This window comes from Strix aluco, chromosome 6 (assembly GCF_031877795.1).
Source record: "Strix aluco isolate bStrAlu1 chromosome 6, bStrAlu1.hap1, whole genome shotgun sequence".
Classification (NCBI taxonomy): Eukaryota; Metazoa; Chordata; class Aves; order Strigiformes; family Strigidae; genus Strix; species Strix aluco.
The window spans coordinates 32727663-32748143 of NC_133936.1; the positions used below are offsets into that span (position 1 = coordinate 32727663).

Consider the following 20481-nt stretch of genomic DNA (forward strand, 5'->3'; position numbering starts at 1 on the left):
CATACCTGCTATACCTCTACCAAGTGCACTGGTCTAATTCTTTTCTCTATTAATTTAATTCCTAAATAAACTGCTTTGAGTTGAGTAGATACACAACTGATAAAACCGTTTGCTTATTACTTCAAAATATTTTTAAACTAATATCTTTTATGTTCTAATGAAAGTCATTGTTCTCAGAATGAGACTTGTTCATACGCACAGAAACTGAAGCCAGTTTCTGTCCCTGTCGCTGTACTCCCCATGTTCTGTATTCATCATACCGTCTGTGCTGTAGAACTGTGTTTAGCAAGTGCTTTTATTCATATCGTGAAGTCTGTTTGCTGCCTGATTTAAAAAAAACAGTGCTTGTTGTGGTCACAGTGATTTAAATGCTCTGTAAAGTGTGTATTTTCCCAGCATGTCTAATTTAAAATAAGTAACATACCCCTGTTGCCTGGCATGATTGTAACTGAACATACATCTCCTGCTTACGACGTCATCTAGAGATGTACATGAGGAATGCTCAGCGCCATTCTCAGTACCCTTAGTACTAACCATTGCCTTGTCTGCATTTGTGCCCAGGTCATACGCCAGCCCTGGCTTGCGCTCCTAACAAAGACGTGGCTGACTGCCTGGCACTCATTTTGGCTACCATGATGCCTTTTTCTCCTTCCAGTTCAATGACGGCTTTCAACTTCGTTTGTTTTAAAAAAGACAATTTGGGCAGAACACATCTCTGCGATGGCTCCAGTATGAGTAGCATTAACTCTTACAATAAGCCCTTGAGTAATAACATAGGAACAGTGGATGGGTACAATGAAAATGATTCGGATTCTGAAACATTTTGACTTTTTGGTATTCAAAAACTTTTTTTCATTATTATTTCATTTCAGCTTTATTTTTGTCTTTTTAAACAGCTCAAAACCCACGGCTATATTCTTAATTATTATTCCTGACAAGTAGGTATTGAAAGATTTGTAGTGTTGATGAGAATCAAGCCTTGAAATAACAAAGTTAGAGGGATTTACTGGAACATACTCCCATTAGTGTTCTGCAGCTTTTTAGTTTTCTGATGTTTTCTTTAGGCCCTAAGTGCCCCTGTGGAAAGTCTCTACCTCTTATTTTAAGTAGAAAAAGAGAAAATGCCTTTTTTCTTTTTGACAGCACAAATAAACAGGGAACTATTTGTAAAAAGTTCTTACATGTTTTAGCTGTACCTTTAGTAAACAAATATATTTCCAGTGTAGCCTTCATAGATTCGAGCATCACCCTTTTCCTGTGTTTGTCCGTCTCCTGCTTCCAGGGGGTCTGATAATTAGATAATTTTTTTACACAAACCAAAGGTAAAGCTGTAAATCTTAAAACTGCCTGTATTACTTTTCTACAGGAAATGAAACCTTTTACATTCTGTGTGTATTAAGCACTTAAACGTACAGAAGGCACTTTTTACAGTTCTTAGTTGCAGCACACAATTAGAAAAATACAGTTATTAACTCTTAAGGCCAAATTCTACTTGTCTCACCATATTTTCCCGTGGACATTAGTGGAACCGCTTGTGTAAAATGAAAATCACTTAGCCCTTATTTTTTTTCAATTTAGCACAAACATGGACAATTTATTTGCACTACAGAATTAGGGTCATTAGACGTTTCTGTCACCTGAGCCATTAACCATGAATCTAGTACCAGGAAAAAAAAAAAGGGTGGGGGTGGAAATCGGGTATAGACAAAGGTGTATGTAAAAGTTTATAATGACTTGCCAACTTAAATGGATTTTTTTCCTTTTCTGTGCTTAAATAACTTTTACTGTAAACATTATCAAATTTTAAAATACTTTTGCCAGTGTTTGGATTAACAGAGCAAAAGTAAAGCAATGAAAGCGTAACACCAAAAGTTGATATACCAAACACCAGAAAACATAGTAGTGACCATGCAGGGGATTGGAGATACATGCTAAAAAAGCCTACTGTCACCAGCTTTTAAAGCAATGTCAACTTTGTGAATATGTTTACTCCTTCTGCCAAAGTTTCTAGGTCAAATGGACCACGACCCGCATCTGCAACAGATTTACAAAAGGAAGAATGAGACTTTGTAAACAAAAACAAACAAAAAGCTATCATGAACTAACCAGCTGTACCAAGAGGACCAAAATGCTTCAGTAATTAAATGGAAGACTTTGCTACTTTTATTTTTTCTTCAAATGTGAGTGACATAATGAAGTAGTTTTTCTAAACCATAAAAATATAAACTTTTGAGGTAATGAGTAGCCTTCAGTGAATTTTACATTTTATGACACAGGTTTCAAGTTGACATTTGTAACTGATGATGTGTTGACCACAGGTGTTTTTTTTTCCAGACTAAAGAATATGTTCATATACTTTTAATGTAAATGTGTTTATATTTATTTGAAATGAAACAAATGCCCAGGAATAGTAACTATGGCTTGTTCTCCTAGTTAGCATTTGTGCATACTATTTGGCATGATGCAAAATGAAATGTGAATCTAGGCAAGACTGATGGCCTGACTAGAAAAAGGAAGGGCTGATGCACTTTGGAAGAGTGCCTGTCTTCTTGTATGGAATGCAGAGATTAAGTCCACAGGCTATATGGGTAAAAAGCAGAAAGCAAAACACCTTCTCTCATTTAAGAGCATAAGAAAGGGATCCCAACCCCTTGCTAGACAAGTGAGAGAACACTGTACAGCTACAGTGAAGAAGGGAAAACGTAGTGTAGCATGGAGTCAAGGTGTTGAAGTTCCTGTGGTTCATGCTCAGGCTGTCTGCAGGCCTACATCTGTGCTGGGAGGAGGAGATGAGCTTCCTCAGTGCAGACTTTCGGCAGGGTAAATGAAAAGTAAGGATTTTTATTTTAGTTGCAGTTTTTAGCCATGTTTCACTGAATTGTTAAAAATGTATTGGCAGATTCCAATTCTTTAATTAGAAAAAAATTTATATGTTAGATTTATTTTGGTTTGCTAAAAGTAGATATAATTTCCTTGAACATTAGGTAAAATTAAATATTATTTCCTTGAACATTAACAAATTTCCAAAGTCTACAACAAAAAAATCACAAGGATTAGTGTCTCTAAAGGTGAACATTTCTTTTCCCTCAACTCTATATATTCTGCAGTAGAATGACAGAACACCTGAAACGCTGGTTTTCTCCTCAGAAATAGCACAGAATAATATTTTTATGATTGATTTTTCTCAACGCTTTTGCTTTTAAAAGTTGCAGAACAGCAATAACCACCTTACTTTAAGCACTGAAAATAAGAGGAGAAATCAGTTGTTAAAGTTTTCAGCAGTGTCTGTTCAGAAATGAATAGAAATCCCAAATTTTGCTTTTTTAATGTTGAATGATGGCATTGAAAACAAATAAACAGATGGGAAATGGCTGCCACCTGTCTAACAGCAGGATCAGCCTTTTAATCTTATTTTAACCAGAGATGTAGGTAGGCTCCTTGGCAGGATTAGTTATAAGTCTCACCCTGAAATACAGAAAGTTACGCTATCCTACATGAAGTTGTTTCATTAGGAAAAAAAAGAGTCCTCTTTACAAAGAGGATGCTGTATTATTTTAAGCAGCCATTTTAAAAATGTCAGTATTTTTACTTGCTACCATACAGAGTTACTGAAAATATTTCTGTATATTTCAATACCTTGTAACTCTGGTAATTGCGTAGTCCAACAACTGCTGCATCTTGATGATGTATACAGCATTATAGAAGCATAGGTGATTACTGAATTACTTTGATTCTTCTAGGAACCAAATCTAAACTTTATTGATTAAACTTTTCTGTAAACTAACAATGATGTAAGTATGCAGTATTCCAAAAATCATAGAAACACGTGATTTGTTAGCATCTTAAGGGCACTGCGAACATCGTGTTTTGAGTATGCTGTATTTAGGAGGAAAACTGTCATGAGCAAGACATTTGGAAGTACTCAGTACTGGCCTATCCCACATCTCACGAGTTACCAGAATCCCTTTTTTCGTATGCTAGTACGTTAATCTGTAACATAATTTATCACATGTAGAAATAAATTTCTAATTTAGGGCAGGTATTTAAGCATGGGAATAATTTTACTCTTGTAAATAATCTTCTTGCCTTTCTGTGGACTTTTTACAAGAGTAGAGTTAGTCATACATAATTGTTGCACTTAACCCTGGATCCTGCAATTTACAGTACATGGAGGACTCCTGTGTCTGCACCAAGCAGAGGTTATTTGGGAGGGGCAGCCATCTGCCCAGGTGTATTAGCAGGGTTGTTTCTTCCTGTGTTTTAACCACAGCTGCAGGTGGAGCCCATAGCAGGATGGGATCGCAAGTCTCTCTCATGAATACTGAGTTACAACCTCTGGACTGCCTGAAATTGCTGTGAAATAGCTCAGGGGATTTCTGTTCATTGCTACTAAAAGGGCACCATAATGTGTTTGGTACTTTTATGCAGTAAACAACTGCCTGATGATTGAATTAGAACAAACACATGAAATGAATTGTTTATTCATTGTACTGTTGAGAAACTTGGTTATGTATCTTGAGGATGATTTTAAAAAAATTTTGTGATTTTTATTCTTAGTCATGTAAGAAATATTAGAGTGCCTTTTTATATTTGTGTATTATGGAAATGTTTTGTGAAACTCGTCTTTTTTTTTTATTTGAGTGTTATAAAAGCAATATATTACCAGTAAATTTTCATTTCAAACCTTCTTTGAATGTATAAAGTGTTTCTTCTTTTCATATGTTCTACCTGCATTGAAATGAAAATTAATATGCTAAATTTCTATAGGAATAATGTATAATTTTTGCAGTGCTGAAAATGCTTTCTTATTACACAAAAAGTAAACCTTAGGTCAGTGTTATAGGAAAGGGCGTTTTAAACTAGTGACAATCTGAGTGTGTGTATAAAATGTAATTTTATGCGTTTCTTATGCAGTGATCTACATATTAAAGCCAATATCTTATGTTTTGTAGGTTTTGTCTTATATTTTCTGCTTTAGCATGTGCAATATATCTTTACAAACTATGGTGATACGAATCTGGTGCCAGTGTTATATTTTGCATAACATTTGTAATAAACAATATAAAATATTGTTTGATGGTTTCAGTGGGGTTTTGTCGGTATTGTTTGCTTTTGTAAATTGAAGTTGAAATGTCACATATGAAATGAGGAAAGAGACTTAATTCAGTGAATGACTTGGAATTCAACCTGAATCTTCTCAAGCACAGTTTAGTAACTTTTTCAACTACTGAATGCTGTATTAATGTAATGAAGAACCCTAACTGTAAACTACTATTGCAATGCATTCAGATGGTTATTTTTACAAATAAAAATGGTACAAATACAGTTGGAAAGAGTAAATTTTGTTTCTTTTCAAGGAGGGGGAAAGGCTTAAGTATTTACCTGTGACAGTGAAAATGCAACTACATCTATTTCTGCTTTGTACTTCCCTCATAAGTAACTACCCCTTGTCTTAGTAAGCTCCTGTTAGTATTGTTTCCCATGTAGATTGGGGGGGAGTAATTTTTTTTTTGTCAGTTATTAAATATTTTACTGTTTTCACTGATGAGCAACACCAGCAATTGGGGGTGTTGTACGTGAGGGTGGAGCATCAGTCCCACTGAGACTAAAACCCAATGAAAAGTGCCTAAAGATAGTAAAAGGTAGTGGTTAAAAGGGCTTAATTAAAGGAAACAAACAAAACCCACAAAAAAACCTCTGCTCCCCTACCCCCAAAAAACCCAAACCAACACCAGCCACCATCGTCTTTTATGTATTCAGTGCTTGAAGCTTTATGGATGTTTTGACTAAACGGTTAACAGGACAGGAACCTTAAAAGCGCCTGAACAGTGGGGTTTGCAGGTTTATTTTCAGCAAGGTGAACCGCCCCGAGGCTCTGGCTCCGCTCCTGTCAGCACCCCCTGTCCTTGCCGCCAGCGCGGAGGCGCAGTGGTAAATCCGCGCCCCCAGACAGCCGGGGGGCATTTTGGAGTCGGCAAACGCTCATGAGCAGCCGCCGCCGCCTGTTGAGGGGGGTGAGGGGAAGGAGTCTCCCCTCACGGGCCTCAGCGCGACGCGGCACTCCGTCAGCAGCAGCAAGCCTGCGGGCCAGACGCGGCTAACCAAGCGCACCGCCAGTGCCATGACTCGACCTCCCCATCATGGTGGACACGCCTTCCCCTACAAGCTACCGGCTTGGGGAAAGTCGGCAGGGAGGTTCCTGACCTCCCCGTAATGGCTCCCAGGCCCGCGACATGGCGGACGGACCCTCCTCAGCCGGGGGGGGAGGCGGCCAGCCAAGCGCCGGGACCTCCCCAAGATGGCGGCCGCCCCTCCCGCTCCCGGCGGCGGCCAGGTCGTGGCGCCAGCCCGCCCGCCCCGCCTCCCGGGCGGTGGCGCGCCCCGCTCCACTCCGCTCCCCCGTGCCTGTGTGCGCGGAGCGCCCGCGGGGGGACGGGGGCTCCACTCCAGCACCGCCATGGGGCGGGGGGGCTGCCGGCCGCCCGCGTTGGCGGCGCTTTTCTACGGGGCGCTGGCGGCGGTGGCGCTGCTGGGGGTGCGGGACGTGCTGTTCGTCTACGAGGAGAACCGGTGCAGCATGACCTACATGTACGAGTACCCCGAGTACCTGGTGAGTGCGGCGGCGGGAGGCGCCGAGGGAGCGGGCGGTGGTGTAACAGGTGGGAGCCCGCTGGTCCCGGGGCGGCCCCGCCCGCCTCAGCCGGGAGCCCGTCGCCTGAGGGGCAGCCCGCCGCGGCTTCCCGCCTCTGCCCTGCCACAGGGAAAGGAAAACGGCCCCGAAGGCGCTCAGCCGCGGGAGAGCCACCGCACAGGCGACTGCCAGATGCTCCCGTAACTTTGGGGTTAGCTAACTTGGCTGAGGCGGCGTCTGCAGAATAGCAAGCTGTAAATGGGGCAAAAATAGTTCTGGCATGGTCGGCGTATCTGGCGAAACGCGCTGCTTTGGCTGCATCATCTAATGGTGCACCTTGGCTAGCTACAGAAGGGAAAAGCTGTCTACCTGTAAAGTAACGAGGTGTTTCGTACTGTTGCCTGTACAAAAGAAAATGAATAAAACAGCTTCCGATTTCCTAACCTGTAAGTGCCTGTAGTCCTGGTAAAACCGGTCAAAAGCTCATCCAAGCTTTTGCAAAGGAAGAGGCTGGGCCAGGTCCGCTGACAGCACTCACAGCACTGTTAGTGCCCAGGAGGCTGTGTCTTGTACTTTTTGTGACATTATAGAGCATGAAGCAATTAACGTGTTAAAAAAAAAAAAGTGAATAACTAAAGATTCAAATCTGAGCGTATTTCTCGAGCTGGAGAACAGTAGTGCAAAGTCTTCGCGGTGAGCACTTTGTAGGTGGCACATCCCACCACGTATGGGATAACATGTAAATCTGTCTGAAGTCCCTCTTGCTTTGGTAATGAAGCCTTTTAAAAACCTCTTTGAAAACCTTGGATCAGTTTGAGAGAGAGGGCTGCTGATGGAACTTGTTTTCCAGACATGGTATGGCTTAATAGCAGGAAAATGTAAATATCTGTTAGTTTCACTGCTAATACTGCATAAACAATTTCTCTTTCTAATAGTAGTTCTTACTACAGGGTTTTCTGTCCTATTAAAAGCATCCCAAAGCATGTTTTGTTGTTTCCTAAACATTCATTTAGCATTATCTAGGATATAATCTATGTTGGGAAAAAAAAAATGAACTGTTCTGAGGCAGGTGGCAAGTTGTCTTGCATAGTAAAGAAAAAAACCTTACTACCTAAATTGGTAATGAAGCAGGAAGTTAATTTTTGGATCTGTTAACCTTCATTTGCTACTTCGACATAGTCATGTTAACCTACAAAAGAGAACCTGTGTGATGTTATTGGTGGTTGCCTGAAATTTTCATCTGCCATCACAGATCTTTTGTATTTACTCATTATGTCAGGACTTAAATTCTAAGCGCTTTTAGGCAAGTGTGCTGGTAGGAGATGCAAGGTTTAGGGGTAAGCAGTAGCTCCATGCAGGAGATGCAAGTCACAGTTGGCTGTATGCCTTTCAGAATTTCTATCCCCTGAACAATCAATTTTACTTTATAGAAAACAGTACTTTTGTGGGCAGAGGAATTATGAATTTGTTGGGGTTTGCTGAAGTATTATACTTTTCAAGCACCTCTTTATTGTTGGAGGGGTTGGTTGTTTAATTTTTCATGTCTTTGTAATGCTGGCATTGGTAGGAAATCACAAGGTAGGAATTTCAGGTGAGAGTTACCCGTCTTCCCTTCCAGACTGGGTATCACATTACAAAACAACTATTTGAGCAATTAAACATAAGTTTCATTTCTTTTGTGTCTAACAGTGTGGGTTAGCTCACAGTCAAGCTAATACTAAGTAATGGAATCGGTTTGGATTTTTTTTTCTTTTTTGTACTTAACCATATTTTTTTGCATGAATTGTAGAACTGCAGTATTTGAATTTAACCTACCCTTGTCCTATTCAGCTAAGCTTGGTAAGAAATTTGGAAGTTAGTAATGAGAACTTTTTCACATAAGCCTAATTTCTTTGGGAATCAGGGTGAAAAATTAAGCCTATGTTGACACTGTAAAAAGTTACTGTAGCTCATTACAACCAATTATATAACCAATGTCTTGGGAATTCAGAATTTACCACCACTGTCATGGAACATGACTCTGTGTCTGTTTTTCTTTGAAGTTATGTGTTGCCATTTTGTTATAATATTTGAGCACTGTGATTTACCAAAAAAACCCATTGTTTTGGTAGTACAATTCTCACAGATTGTATAGTTTTTTTGCTTTCAACATTGACCCAAAGAAGGGTGGCTCATTCATTTTATGTTCTGTAAAAGTTTTGAAAAACACAATGAACCAGGAGGATACTGTGGAAGAACAGCTGATTTGCTCCATCAGGAAGTCCCATGAACATATCTTGATGGCACTTAGTTGAGTAGTGGAAACTGATTAAGTCTTTTTTTTCACAGAATTTTGAAAGCCTTTGTAAAAGGAGCAGTAGGAAGGAATGAGAAAGGGACAGTGAAGTCAGTGAAGTTGGAAAGGCGAGATGATGGAGAAAAAATAAAGAACATTGAAAGGATTATCTGAAGACATAAGCCCTGAACAGAGCTTAACCTCTAATATGTGTATTTTGTTATAATATAAAAATATGTTTATATATTATAGAATATGCATTTTAAATACATATCTCAAACATAAGAAGAGGTTGCAAGTGACCAATGTGGCAAAAAATTTGAAGGTTCAGGGAGAAAGGAAATAGTCTTTATCTGAGGAGAGACAGAGGAAAACGAGGGAAGGGAAAGAGTGTGTGGGAACAAGGAATTAAAACTAAATCACCTTTGCTGTAGATACAGTGGAGACAACTGAAATATCAGAAATAGAGATGCTTCTATTTTGAGAAAGCGATTAAGAGTAGTGAAAATTTCTGATGCAAAACTGAATTTAGTTTTGACGTTATTCTCTAAAGTGTTTCCTTAAAATATAAATTACATCTTAATATATTTATTTGTTAATTATCTTGTCTCTGAATTGTCATAAGTAAACAAATGCTAGAACAAGTGTATTTGCATTCATAGAAACTTTAAAAATCTATATCTTAGACACTCAAAATTATAAACCAACCAAGCTCCATACAGAAGTTAATTAAATATTTTCTTGCTTACTACTTATTTGCTTTAAAGCAGTGTCATATTGCTCTAAGACTCATAACTTACTGGTCTAAGACTTAATCATCATCTAGCCCTCAGGTTCAAAGAGATTTTATTATTTTCTTTTTGGGAGTTCATAATCCTGTGAATAAGTTATGTGATAGGTTAGGTGGTTAGTTGTTTGCTTCTGTGTTTTAATACAAGAAATATGGCCTTCTTTAAGATGACAATTGACTGTGCAAATTGGATCCTGAGTTTACAAAACCAGGTTTTATGTCACTAGGCCACAAAACTGATTCTGAAAACAGCAACAAAAAAAATCCCCCAAAGTATCATTTGTTTTATTTTTTCTGATGAGCCATATTAAGGTGGTTCCTACTATTGTTTAAATTCCCATTGCAAGTTACAGCTCTCTAAAAATCACTGCAGAGAATTGACACTGCATCTGTAATTTACCCTGACAATAATAGTTGTCATCTGACAGTCACCTATGTAACCCTGCTCTTGAGATTTAGCTTTGGTTTCAGGTGCAGTAGCACATCCTTGTTCTGAGTTACATGATATTGGAAAGGATTCTAGAACCGTTCCAGTGCACTAGGAAGAATTAGGATCGCTCATGTGCCTCAGTTTCTGGTCTCAAATTCTTGTGTCCTGGAAGAAGTGGTTGGGTTTTGACATGCTTTTTTTTTTTTTTTTCCTTTTCTCCTTTTCTCCTCTGTAGTGTAAGGCTAAATTTACTTTACCAATGTTCAACTTTAAAAGATACATAATTGCATTCATTTACAATTTGTTTCAAAGCCAGTTAATAGCTGTTTCAAGTAAGTAACTGCAGCCACTCACTATGCACAATAATACCTGCTTAAACAAAACACTTGATACTTTGCTTTAAAAAAAAACTTAAAATAAACCCCCTTTATTTTATTCTGTATTCTTTAGACTGTAATTTAAAACAATACATAGAACATAAGCCAGATCATTTAAATGACTGAATAGCCACTCTTATTTTCTTGTTTGCAACAATATAAACAAGATATTTGGGTGTTTTTTAACTTTTGCAACAGAAAATAAAATTACCCAAGAAAACAGCCAGACGATACCCAGCATATGAGCTCTATCTCTATGGGGAAGGGAACTATGCCGAAGAAAACAAAAATCTCCTGTTGACAGGAATTCCAGTTCTCTTTCTTCCTGGGAATGCTGGCAGTTACAAACAAGGTAAGCATTTAGCTAAGTTATAGGTATGTTACAAAGAGCTCTCATATTTATGCATTAGGTAGTGGCAAGAAGCTTTCTGGTTGAAATAATATCAATGAGAGTCATAATGGTTAATCATATTATGATGTAGATGTCCTTGTTAGCCCATGGTTAATTTCAAGCAGTCAGAATACGTTATTTTTGTTTGAAATTGGTAGAACAGTTGAGCTATAATATTTTTCTGGAGTGAGACTAACTTTTGAAAGCCAGAAACAGTACAGTTTATGCCATACTATGGCAGCACTGCACCTTTGCTGTATTTTTGATTGCAAACATCTAGTTGGTTTTCATTTGAACAATGTTTAGTGCAGTTATGCCAAATAAAACAAGACCTGAATTTGATTAGAAGGAACTGAACAAGCTACCATCTGTGATAGAAGTAATTATGTGCTATAGAAACAAGCATCATCTTGTGGCTTGCCCTGTAGTTTCATTATTTCCTACTTCTTTATGTAGTGGTGTTTTTTCCTTAGCATCATCTTCCCACTTTATACATAGTCTGCTCTTGTTTTCCAGGTTATTCATTCTTACACTTCTAGGCTCCAAATGAAAAGAAGTAATAGTTTTAAAGCATTTTTATTTTTCATCGTAAATACTGAAGTTAGTAGTTTGATGAACATGAAGTATTGTGCTTAAGTGTTTATTCAAGTATCCAGTATTCCTTCCAGGCTGGGTTTGTCAGACTGTTATTTTTGTTCTCTAAAATGTGCTTTGAAACAGTTAGTAACATTCTTATGATGTCGGCAAAATTGATGTGTATGGGGAGAACCACCACAATCTAAACCCTGATGTCTTACTGTGATAATTTTTCCTTATATTTACACTAAACTTGATGATAAAATTATCAGATTTTAGAGAAGCTTTACAAAGTTATTTTCTTTGAGAACATACTCGCTTAGCTCATAATGAAGTAAAATATTTTACCAACTCATGCCTTCAGAAAATCCATACAGGCTTGCAGGCACAATAGCATCCAAAGAAGATTATGAACATAATGATTATGAGAGATGCCATATGGACTTTTGTAATTGTGCATAAAGTATTGCAAATCTGTGAATTAATGCTGTCTCTAAAAGCATGGCAGTACATCACTATGCAGGAAATAGAATGGCATGTTAGGAATCAAAAGGAAGTATCAGAAGAAAAACTAGGGAGGAGAAGTACTACATGCTGTGGATATAATGTACTACTTAAGATCAGTAAATATTTAAATATTTATTCTTTGAGAAACTGATTTAGGGAGACTGGCAATAAGCCGTATGTGCTTTTTTCAAAATCTTGAAAAAATAAATGGTTCTGTCTTCATCAGTGGCTCAGAGTAGTTTTTGATTTATTATGGAATTTATGAAAATTCATATTTTGTTCAGAATTTGTGGGATAACATACTCTCATTCTGATATTTAGATGAGCAGAGGTGTTGCTATTTTTCATAACAATGTTTAAAATCTACTCATATTTGCTGAGCAATGAAGACAGAAGTGCTGCTGCTGCCTTTGCTGGGCTTGTTAGAATCTGGGCTTTTCATAGAATCATAGAATCATTTAGGTTGGAAAGAACCTCTAAGGTCATTGAGTCCAACCGTAAATCTCACACTGCCAACTCTTCCACTAGACCATGTCCCTAAGCATCATGTCTACACGTCTTAAATACCTCCAGGGATGGTGACTTCCCTGGGCAGCCTGTCCCAGTGCTTGACAACTCTTTTGGTGAAGAAATTTTTCCTAATATCCAACCTAACCCTTCCCTGGGGCAACTTGAGGCCATTTTCTCTCGTCCTATCACTGGCTACTTGGGAGAAGAGACCATCACCCACCTCATTACAACCTCCTTTCAGGAGGTTTTGGTGTGTTACAGCACTTTTGAAACATGTTAATTCATCATCTTTCATGGGCACTAAAATGAACCTTTTAAAATTGAGACTTTGAGTAAAAGATGGTGGTCTGGTTTAATTGTTGGGAATGAACCTGATACTGGGAGAATTGAAATCCTGAGTTCTGTTCAGGAATCTGTCACACACTTTTGTTATGATCTTTGAAAATACTCTTATTTCTTTTACTGTGACCTCCAAGATAAAAAGTTGTGATAAGATACTTGACCTTTTAAATACTTTTTAGGTCTTTTCAAACCATTTTGGAGGTGTTCTTATTGCTTATTAGCTTTAGATAGAATTGGTGAAATGATTGACTACAAATTAGATTTATCATCATGTTGATAATATCTGTTTGCGTGTTTGAACATAGAAAGTATTTAATAAATATTATTTTCCCATTTCATGAGCTTCATTGAAATTTGTTTGATATGTTCTATAGCAAACTTTTCCAAGAAGGAGGATTCTGCAGGCTGCAGATCTCTGAAGCTGTTGCTCTCTAGAAGAATCTTGATAATGTGCGCTGGATTTGGGCAGACCTTTCTGGCGATCGTTAGTTATTTTATATACTCACTTCTGGGACTTTCTTTTATTTTCATCTTCCCCTACCGTGCTTTTTTATTTGCAGCCGTTACTGTTCTCATCCTGGCATGTCTCCATGGAAACTCAGGGACAATTCTGCACTCAGAAGGCTGTATTAAATAGCAGCCGGGGTTAGATGGAGAAGACGGGTCAGAAGCAAGACCTTGTAAACAGAAAATTTTCTCCTTCAAGGTTTTAGGTGGAAAAGTGTCCTTTAGGGTTTTGTTTTCCAATCCCCTATATGTATCTTGGTGGTATTTGGGAATGTTGTCCTACAGTTGATGGTCTTTGAAGGAATTTTAGGAAAGCCTAGCAGTAGAAATGCCTCTAGAGTTGAATTCAAGAATGCTCATTTTCCCTTCTTGTCCTGGTGGAGGTAAGAAGGTACAAATGAGATGGGAAAAGCAGCCCTCAGGTAGAGGAACATAATCCTTGATCTTGTATAAATTTGTTTTTGACATGAAATATCTCTGCAGTCAGTGGTAAGCTAGGTCGCATGGTTAACTGCCATAAGCACAGTGTGCAGGTCTTCTAACTCATTCCAAACTTTCTTTTCATCTAATCAAGTTTGTTCTTTTCCACATTCTTTAAGCTCTTGTTATGATATGTTTACTAATACTTTTTATCAGAGAAATTCTTAAAAAAATAGGAAATAATTATTTCTTTTCTCGTTTTACAATTTGGTTCTGACAGCGACTGGCTGATACTTTTTGCTCTAATTATTTATATCTTCAAATCTGTTTCTGTAAAACAAGTGTGATTGTATATTAGAAAAGAGATTATTTGCTTTTGGATGTTTTTTCATCTTTTTTTACTTTTATAGATGATTTGAGGTGAACAATGGATTTCAGATAACATTTGTTTCTTAATAGATTATATATTTATGTGTTTGTCTACTAATGACAGTGCTAAGCAGTGACTATTAAACTGTTCTAATTGATGTGGTTTCTTTTCGTAGTACGTTCTCTGGGCTCCATTGCACTTAGAAAAGCAGAAGATGTTGACTTCAAGTATCATTTTAATTTCTTCAGTGTCAACTTTAATGAGGAGTTGGTTGCATTGTATGGTGGTAGCCTGCAACGACAGACCAAATTTGTGCATGAATGCATAAAAGTAATTCTTAAGTTGTACAGGGTAAGTAGTGACATATGCTGAATAATGTACTTGCATTTGGGAGTGGAATTCTGGGCTGCCTTTTTGCTGGAAAACTGAGGAATGATGAATGAGGGAGGGAGACTTTGTAGTGTGTGTAGATAATGGAATGTGATAATAGTGCAATAGAGAATTGCTGCTCTTTAATAGATTTTTTTTTTTTTAAATGCTTGTGACAATCCCAGAGCTTTGGTTAGTTTCTGTATTGTGTTTTTGAATAAATACTTCCATGTGCAACATATGCTTTTTCGTAGTAGAGATGTAAACTTTCCCTAGCTTATTAATATAACATCACCTTACATCCAGTTTTCTCTAGGAAAGTTCTTTGATGTCCTATGCCCCTAAGAGCCTCAGAAATTAAAATAAGCTTAAGTCTCTTATGTTTACACAGGCTGTATATTTTGAGCTGGAAACTTCATGTTAAGCAAGTTTTTTGAGATACAAAATTAATATAAATTTAGTTGCTAAATTTGTCAACTTGATACTAGATAATATTATCCTTTAGAGGACATAAGTTAGTTCGGGGGAGAAATAATGTATAACTGATAATCATAATTCAATGTCAAATCTATTTTTGATGTGTCTACTCTCTGGTCTTTGCTTAAGAATCGAGAGTTTGCACCGACCAGTGTTGCAATAGTAGGTCATTCCATGGGTGGTCTTGTTGCAAGAGCATTGCTTACTCTGAAGAATTTTAAGCCGGAACTTATAAACCTCCTCATTACACAAGCCACACCTCATGTTGCACCTGTAATGCCTTTAGACAGATATCTTACCGGTAAGTATTGCCGGTTATCTAATTCCATAGTACATTTATTGATCCTCTCAAGCATTAATCGGTGAGGTTCTTGCAAATCAACAGCAAAATGTGCTGTTTTATTTACAGTCATTAGTCTATTCCTTGGTTACTGAGGTGATTGAGAGTGCTAGGATACTGAGAAAGTGTCATATAAAATGGATTATGTGAACTTGAGGTTCTGTGCAGGGCCCGTGGCTCTGAATAATTTGTAATTTTAGTAAGTTGCAGAGCATGTTATTAAATTTGCAAGCTCTCCAGCAAATGACGTTTTTTCTTTCTTTTATTTAAAACTTGACTTCTGTAATGGTTTTCTTTATCAAATGAATTGCCTAAATAACATCATTTCTGTAGAAGTTGCTGAATTTAATGTTTGTCACGCCCAAAGGTTGTGGGGGTGAGAATGTTAAATATAGATATAATTATATATTTCATATATTTACACAAAAGATAGATCAAATTTTCTGCTTACCTAAATAACTGGCATAAAAAATAAAGTATAATCATTTTGCATGTACTGTACGCTTCTCAAAAAGCTAGATTTGACTAAACTGTACTGAAGAAATACATACTCAGTGATGATTGTGCTGCTGTATGTAGATATTGAGGGAACTGGTGAAGGAAAGGGAGTAGACATTTATTTTCATTATTCTCTGTGGCACCTGAGAAGAATGGATTATCTTTAGCTGCTGAATTTGATTTATTATGCTTGTATTAATTCTCCCTCCTACAATTGATTGCAAAGCAATGTTTCTTCCTTGCTGTTTCTGGATTGTGGCTGTCCTTCAAATAAATCTATGGTTTGCTATTTTAACAAATACGTGCTCAGCTGATACAGAGTGTAAGTGTATGTGTCTTTCCCAACTGCTACCTCCTTGGGGTTAAAACAATAGTTTTCCTTCCTTACATTAATCAAAAGTGATAATCAGAGCTTAACTGCCTCTAGGGGGGCCTACAGAAGCTTTTAGTTAAATGTTTCTCTATGTTTTTTTGTATATCATATACACTTATGGGGAAATTGTGATTGATTTTAATATATTTTATAGATTTTTATACAGCTGTAAACAATCATTGGATTCTAAAGGCCCAAGATCTAAGAAATTTAACTACCCTTTCTGTGGCGGGAGGATTCAGAGATTACCAAGTTCGTTCAGGACTGGCTTTTCTACCAAGATTGAGTCAACATGACAGTGCCTTATCTGTTGTGGTAAAAAAACAAACTATTTTTTTTGTTTTGCATGGAGCTATGTTAGATAGCTATTTATGTAATGCGTGTGTCTAGTTATAGTCTATATGTGCAGCATAGTATAACTAAAACCAAAAATACTACATGTGAAAAGACAAAGTAGGTAGTGTACGGTTATAAAATCATAAATAGTTCATATAGTATAAATGAGTGTCCACTGGAAGAGTATGTGCTGGGGTTGAATTGAATCATCTACTTAGTACTGTTTCTTCTCACCACCTTCTTGCACCTTTTCATTTCCAGAACTCAGATTTTATTTTCCCGTGTTTCTGCAAGAGATATGTATATGGAGACTGACAGATGTGCAGTATAAAAGTAGACTGCTTGTTTGATTATAAAAAGAGAGCTCTGGCTTGGAGCATTCTTTTTGTATTTATTGGTTTTTAAAGAATTTAGGAATAAAGGATGTACTGAATCATCCAGTCCAGTATTCTGCTTTTGCAGGCATCTATCTTATTCCAAAACTACCTAAGAGGCACCATAAAGTAGTTAGGTTTGTCATTCCATCCCCCCAACGGCCTGTTCCAAACCTGGAAGAAACTGGAAAACACTCCCCAGAAGGGAGAAAATTTGTAATTTTGAACTTCCACTTACTGTGCAAGCCAGTTTTTAAATTTGTTTGTTCTGACATGAAATTTTATCTGAAATTGTTGTCATTCCCATGGTGTTTACCTCCTGTCTGTTGTACAGAAAGCTGTCTATAAATAGTCCCGGCTCTGATTCTGCTAGGCTAAGAAGATTAACTCTGCATTCCCTTTGTCCTAGTAACCATTCTCTGCATCTGCTCTACTTTCATTTCTCTTGGGTGTTGGTGACCAGAATTTTGCATGAGATCTCATGTGTAGTGGTACCTATTCTTTCTCATGGGTTTTTTTGGTTTGTGGGTTTTGGGGGAGTTTGTTTTGTTTTGGGGGTTATTTTGGTTTTTTCTTCCCAACTGTAATGCATTAATAGTTCGTAGCTTACTTGAATCAAGTTGTACAACTAGGTGATGAGCTCCATTTATGGAAGGCATTTTTGATAGTATTAGCCCTTAATATGCAATACATGCAATATGCTTATACAAATGAATAGTTTCAAACTGTCCAGTTCTTTCTGCATGGTGTTCTGATGCTTCTTTCTCTTGAGGATGCCCTTGATTTTTCAGCAGCAGCTTTCATTGGCATGCTTCTATTCTTGTGTGCTAGGATCACTTATTAAAATAGTAAGATTAGTCATAGAAGCAGTCTTTGAAGAAATTTTTGGTAAGTTTCCTCCACGCTATTATTTGCCCATTTGCCATTAGTCTCTGCTATCTAACATAGTTAACTTGGTCGTTTTGTTTTACAAGTCCTGTTTTACAAGTGCTCCAGCACTTGTGGTGGTGGAACTTTCAAACACTGGGATACAGATTTAGCAAAAGCCACCTGGTTAGTCAACACTAGGAGATCTGCCAGTCAAGGTGGAGATAAAGTCCCTGTGGTACACGTTAAAAATATGCTATGGAAGACAGTCTGGGTTATTCCTGTCTTGGGTAAAGATAAACCCATACATGGGATTACTTTTGTCCAAGGACCTGGGTGCACTTGGTGGGTAATGCAGAAGGATAGGGAAGTCCAATGTGTGCCTCAAGGGGATTTGATTGTTGGGTGAAAACAGCTGATGAATTGAGTTGTATGATGATAATTGCTAAATAACCCTGTCATTGCATATCATCATTGCTATGGTTGATATATATTATACTAATGGCACTCATTAATTGCTTCAGCACTTGTAAGATTTTTGACGGAAGAAGCCATTCTATTGTACCCTCGTTGCTGAAACTCTTAAGAGAAACACTATTCTTTTAAATAATTGCACAGATTTGTTTAAATAAGGAGAGGAAAGGCTTGATTAGAGTTTTAAAATGTTGAATACTAACAAAATCTTAACTTCTTTCCTCCTCCAGAGCTCAGCTGTGCCTAGAGTTTGGGCTTCAACAGACCATCTCTCCATAGTGTGGTAAGCTGATGGAACTGACTGACCATACATTCCTCTGTTCTCTACTGTTATCACATTATAAAATAATTTAACTTTAGTATAATGTTCTTATGGTGTCTCTTCTGACCACTTTTATTCCCCTGGATATCTACTTTCAGGATTTAATTTTACTTACTCTGTCTTATAGGTGCAAAGAATTGATCCTGGCTACCATAAGAGCTTTTTTTGATCTCATAGATGAAAATACAAGGCAGGTTTGTATATGTATATATTCTGTATATTTCCCTATCGTGCTTTCTTCTTCCATTCCAGAATGCTTAATCAGGACAAATATCACTTAATTATACAGAAAACTCCTTTTTGATTATTCTAAGTCACACTGAGAAAATTGTTACTGTTTTGTACCAGTCATTGAAAAATCTTTGACCAACGTGTCAGAAATAATTAGGTGTTAACTCAGTTTTTATTATTGACTGCTTGATGCTTTATATCTGGGGTGTGGACTGAACTTTTCTTCCATAATGCAGACTTTGAAAGGGTGTTGTCATCATAGTGGCCAGCATGTATTTGTGGTGTCCTTTTGCAAGTAGCACTTACAAAACCAGAATGCAAGTAAAATACTAGCAGCTACCATTATTTATTGCTTTTCTAAATAAATATTCTGCATCTTACTTTTTGAAAACTGTTGCAGAAATCTCCCATTGCATTCTGTTCTTGTTCTGAAATGTTATGCAGCCATAAATATGAGTTAGAATTAAGGTCCAAGACATTGAAAATATGTAAGAGCAGAGCCCCAGACATAGAAGAGGAAGGCTTCCAGGTGTTCTTTTTGAGGCTGTGTGGGGCAGACTTCTCTAGTTTCTTATGTGTACTCTAGCATGTGATATAGAGAGACAAAAAGGGGGTACTGTGGTTGTGGAGTTGATTGGCAGTGTGTTGGAGGGTACAACTTTTCAGAAAGCAGTTTTGAAAAGCTGAATAGACAAAATTTAGTCCTGGAAATTTGATTTGGTAAAAAAACCCAAACCACCCAAAACAAAAGTGAATCCCAATGCAGCTCAACAGCTGTTTGTATGCTTGAAATATTAAGACAAGATGTAGTAAGATGGATTTGTGAACTCGGACTAGTAAATATAAATGTGATAATTTTTCCTTAACTCTGGCATAAGTGTGTGGTTTCAGGAAGAACGCATGTGTGTCTATAAAGAAAGTTTAATGATTTAATGGTTTCCTTGTGTTAAGAGTAGGCAAGGATATAAACCTAAAAGATTTAGCTATGCTCTATAACATGTGTAGACTTTATGTATTGCAGTGATTGACTATTGATTGCACTTTATTTGTTCAGATTATTGAATTTAGAATAGAGTTGGTGTACCGTGTCTTCTAACAATCCCTTCTGCTTCTCATTCCCAAAACTGTATTACTAGCTATGATCATGTGATGATTGTAAATCACACAAATTGGTAAAACAAAATTTGACAATGTGCTCTTCTTTTAGATAACTGAGGATCCAAAGAAGAGAATGTCTGTATTGAATCACCACTTTGTGAGACACCCTGCAAAGATATTTGAGGAAAATCCTGAAGCTTTTACAGGACTCACAGGTGTGCAGCAGTTTTCTTTTGAACAGGAGGATTCAATGATACTCCTTGGTTAATAGTTAATCTTTTCACTAACAAAATTCTAGAATACATTTTGTCATTCTTCAGACATTGCTAAAATTATATAGGAGTTACAGACCTAAACTATCAGCTTTCATGTGGTTTCAGCACTAAATAGATTAAAAGGGGTAGGAGCAAAAATCTGTCATTTTTATATGGCTTAGATTCTGGAGTATGAGCAGGAGTCATATTTTCACCAAGGTGTCTGGAATAGCTGGATGCCAAAAGTACAGTCTAATCTATGCTTACATCCCATTCTTGCAGGAGGGATAGTATGGGTGTTGTAGAGCCATTGTGTTAGGTTTGTGCTACTCATGGAAATCT

General features: G+C 37.4%; 2 protein-coding genes across 14 annotated transcripts in view; both read left to right on the forward strand.

Moving 5' to 3' along the window:
• The window catches only part of ANKRD44 (ankyrin repeat domain 44), a 144115-nt gene extending 138790 nt beyond the window's left edge, over positions 1-5325 (forward strand). For 8 of the 11 annotated variants that reach the window (XM_074829549.1, XM_074829551.1, XM_074829550.1 and 5 more), the window contains one exon: positions 562-5325. In XM_074829549.1, the coding sequence (XP_074685650.1) occupies positions 562-827 (266 nt within the window). In that variant the 3' untranslated portion in view covers positions 828-5325. The remainder of the gene's footprint in view (positions 1-561) is intronic. The other 3 variants (XM_074829558.1, XM_074829559.1, XM_074829560.1) reach the window with 1 other exon arrangement.
• A 1045-nt stretch (positions 5326-6370) lies between these two features.
• Positions 6371-20481, forward strand: part of PGAP1 (post-GPI attachment to proteins inositol deacylase 1) — a 40134-nt gene continuing 26023 nt past the window's right edge. For 2 of the 3 annotated variants that reach the window (XM_074829561.1, XM_074829562.1), the window contains exons 1-8: positions 6371-6610; positions 10702-10855; positions 14302-14477; positions 15102-15273; positions 16338-16498; positions 18465-18517; positions 18684-18750; positions 19995-20100. In XM_074829561.1, coding sequence (XP_074685662.1) covers positions 6458-6610; positions 10702-10855; positions 14302-14477; positions 15102-15273; positions 16338-16498; positions 18465-18517; positions 18684-18750; positions 19995-20100 — 1042 coding nt within the window. In that variant the 5' untranslated portion in view covers positions 6371-6457. The remainder of the gene's footprint in view (positions 6611-10701; positions 10856-14301; positions 14478-15101; positions 15274-16337; positions 16499-18464; positions 18518-18683; positions 18751-19994; positions 20101-20481) is intronic. The other variant, XM_074829563.1, reaches the window with a different exon arrangement.